The sequence below is a fragment of the Nicrophorus vespilloides genome, unplaced genomic scaffold (genome assembly GCF_001412225.1).
Source record: "Nicrophorus vespilloides isolate i.1.1-1 unplaced genomic scaffold, Nicve_v1.0, whole genome shotgun sequence".
NCBI lineage: Eukaryota > Metazoa > Arthropoda > Insecta > Coleoptera > Silphidae > Nicrophorus > Nicrophorus vespilloides.
Genome location: NW_017096673.1, coordinates 69,533 through 70,881, shown reverse-complemented (window position 1 = coordinate 70,881; position 1,349 = coordinate 69,533). Strand labels below are relative to the sequence as shown.

At 50.5% G+C, this 1,349-nt stretch overlaps 1 protein-coding gene across 1 annotated transcript; it reads left to right on the top strand.

Moving 5' to 3' along the window:
- The first annotated feature begins 401 nt into the window (after window positions 1–401).
- LOC108557858 (BTB/POZ domain-containing protein KCTD12-like) lies at window positions 402–1,349 on the top strand. Its single transcript, XM_017914547.1, has one exon. It carries the CDS (start codon window positions 499–501, stop codon window positions 1,189–1,191), a length of 693 nt encoding a protein of 230 aa, XP_017770036.1. The 5' UTR covers window positions 402–498; the 3' UTR covers window positions 1,192–1,349.

Here is a 1,349-nt window from a genome sequence, read left to right as displayed (position 1 = left end):
TTTGAGGTTATACTCAGTCAAAATCAGTATGTACGGCACTGTACAACAAAACTATTATTTATAATTAATGACCCACCGGTGGGTCATGCCGTCGTCAATGTGTTAATAATTATCTTTTTTAATCTTAAAGCAAATTTAATACTAAATTTAGTTAATGAAAATTACTATCATAACTTTATTTACAAGGACAATTATAAATGTAAATTAAGTATAAACTTTATTGTGATAAAGCAAATTTAGTTTGTATTTAGTTGGGTGTAGTAATAATAAATACAGGGATGATGTACGATGTTGCCCTTTGACCGTATCCTGGATACAGCCCTGATTCGTGGAGTGAGATGGAACGATAGGAGCGGTGGGGGTAGGAAGTGTCCTGGAAGGGGTAGGAACAGCAGAGGGAGAAGGAGGAGAGAATCGCGCTCCTCTAGGTAGTAGGGCTCGCGGTTCTGTCCGGAGAGTCGCAGAAGTCGCGAGAACGGCGATAGAATCGGTCGCAGAATGTCGGGATTTCCCGATATCGTGGAGCTCAACGTCGGCGGGGTGACCTACTCGGCATCCCTGGCCACCCTCACCAATCAGCCGGAGTCTCAGCTGTGCGCCATCTTCACCGGAAACGAACCCATCGCCAAAGACTCCAAAGGGCGCTATTTCCTGGACCGCGACGGCGTTCTCTTCCGCTACATCCTGGACTACCTCCGGGACGGCACCCTCACCCTACCAGAGTGCTTCCGAGAACGGGACCGTCTACGTCGCGAAGCCGAACGCTACAACCTTCCGCACCTGGTGGACCTCATCGCCGACACGTCGCGCTCCAAGGTGCCCGGTTGCATCACAGTCGGCTACCGCGGCAGCTTCCAGTTCGGCAAGGACGGCCTCGCCGACGTCAAGTTCCGCAAGCTCTCGAAGATCCTGGTGTGCGGCAGAGTTCCCCTGATGCGGGACGTCTTCGGCGAAACGTTGAACGAGTCCAGGGATCCCGACCACGGCCTCGCCGAACGCTACACGTCCAGGTTCTTCCTGAAGCACTCCTTCCTCGAGCAGGCTTTCGACATGCTCTACGAGCAGGGCTTCAAGCTGATCGGCAGCTGCGGTTCTGGGACGGCCGGAAGCGCCGCTGAGCTCAAACCCGGCGTCGATGCCGAAGAGAACCGCTGGAATCATTATAACGAGTTCGTGTTTGTGCGAGAGTAGAGTGACCAAGAGATCATCCCCATATCCGCAAATTCCACACACACACACACAAAAAGACACCCCAAGACATAAAAAAAAACAAAAAATAAAAGCAAGGGTCGAAGTTTAAAATTGGGCACTTCGCCGCCTCAATTCAAATTACAACAACCACAAAAAAA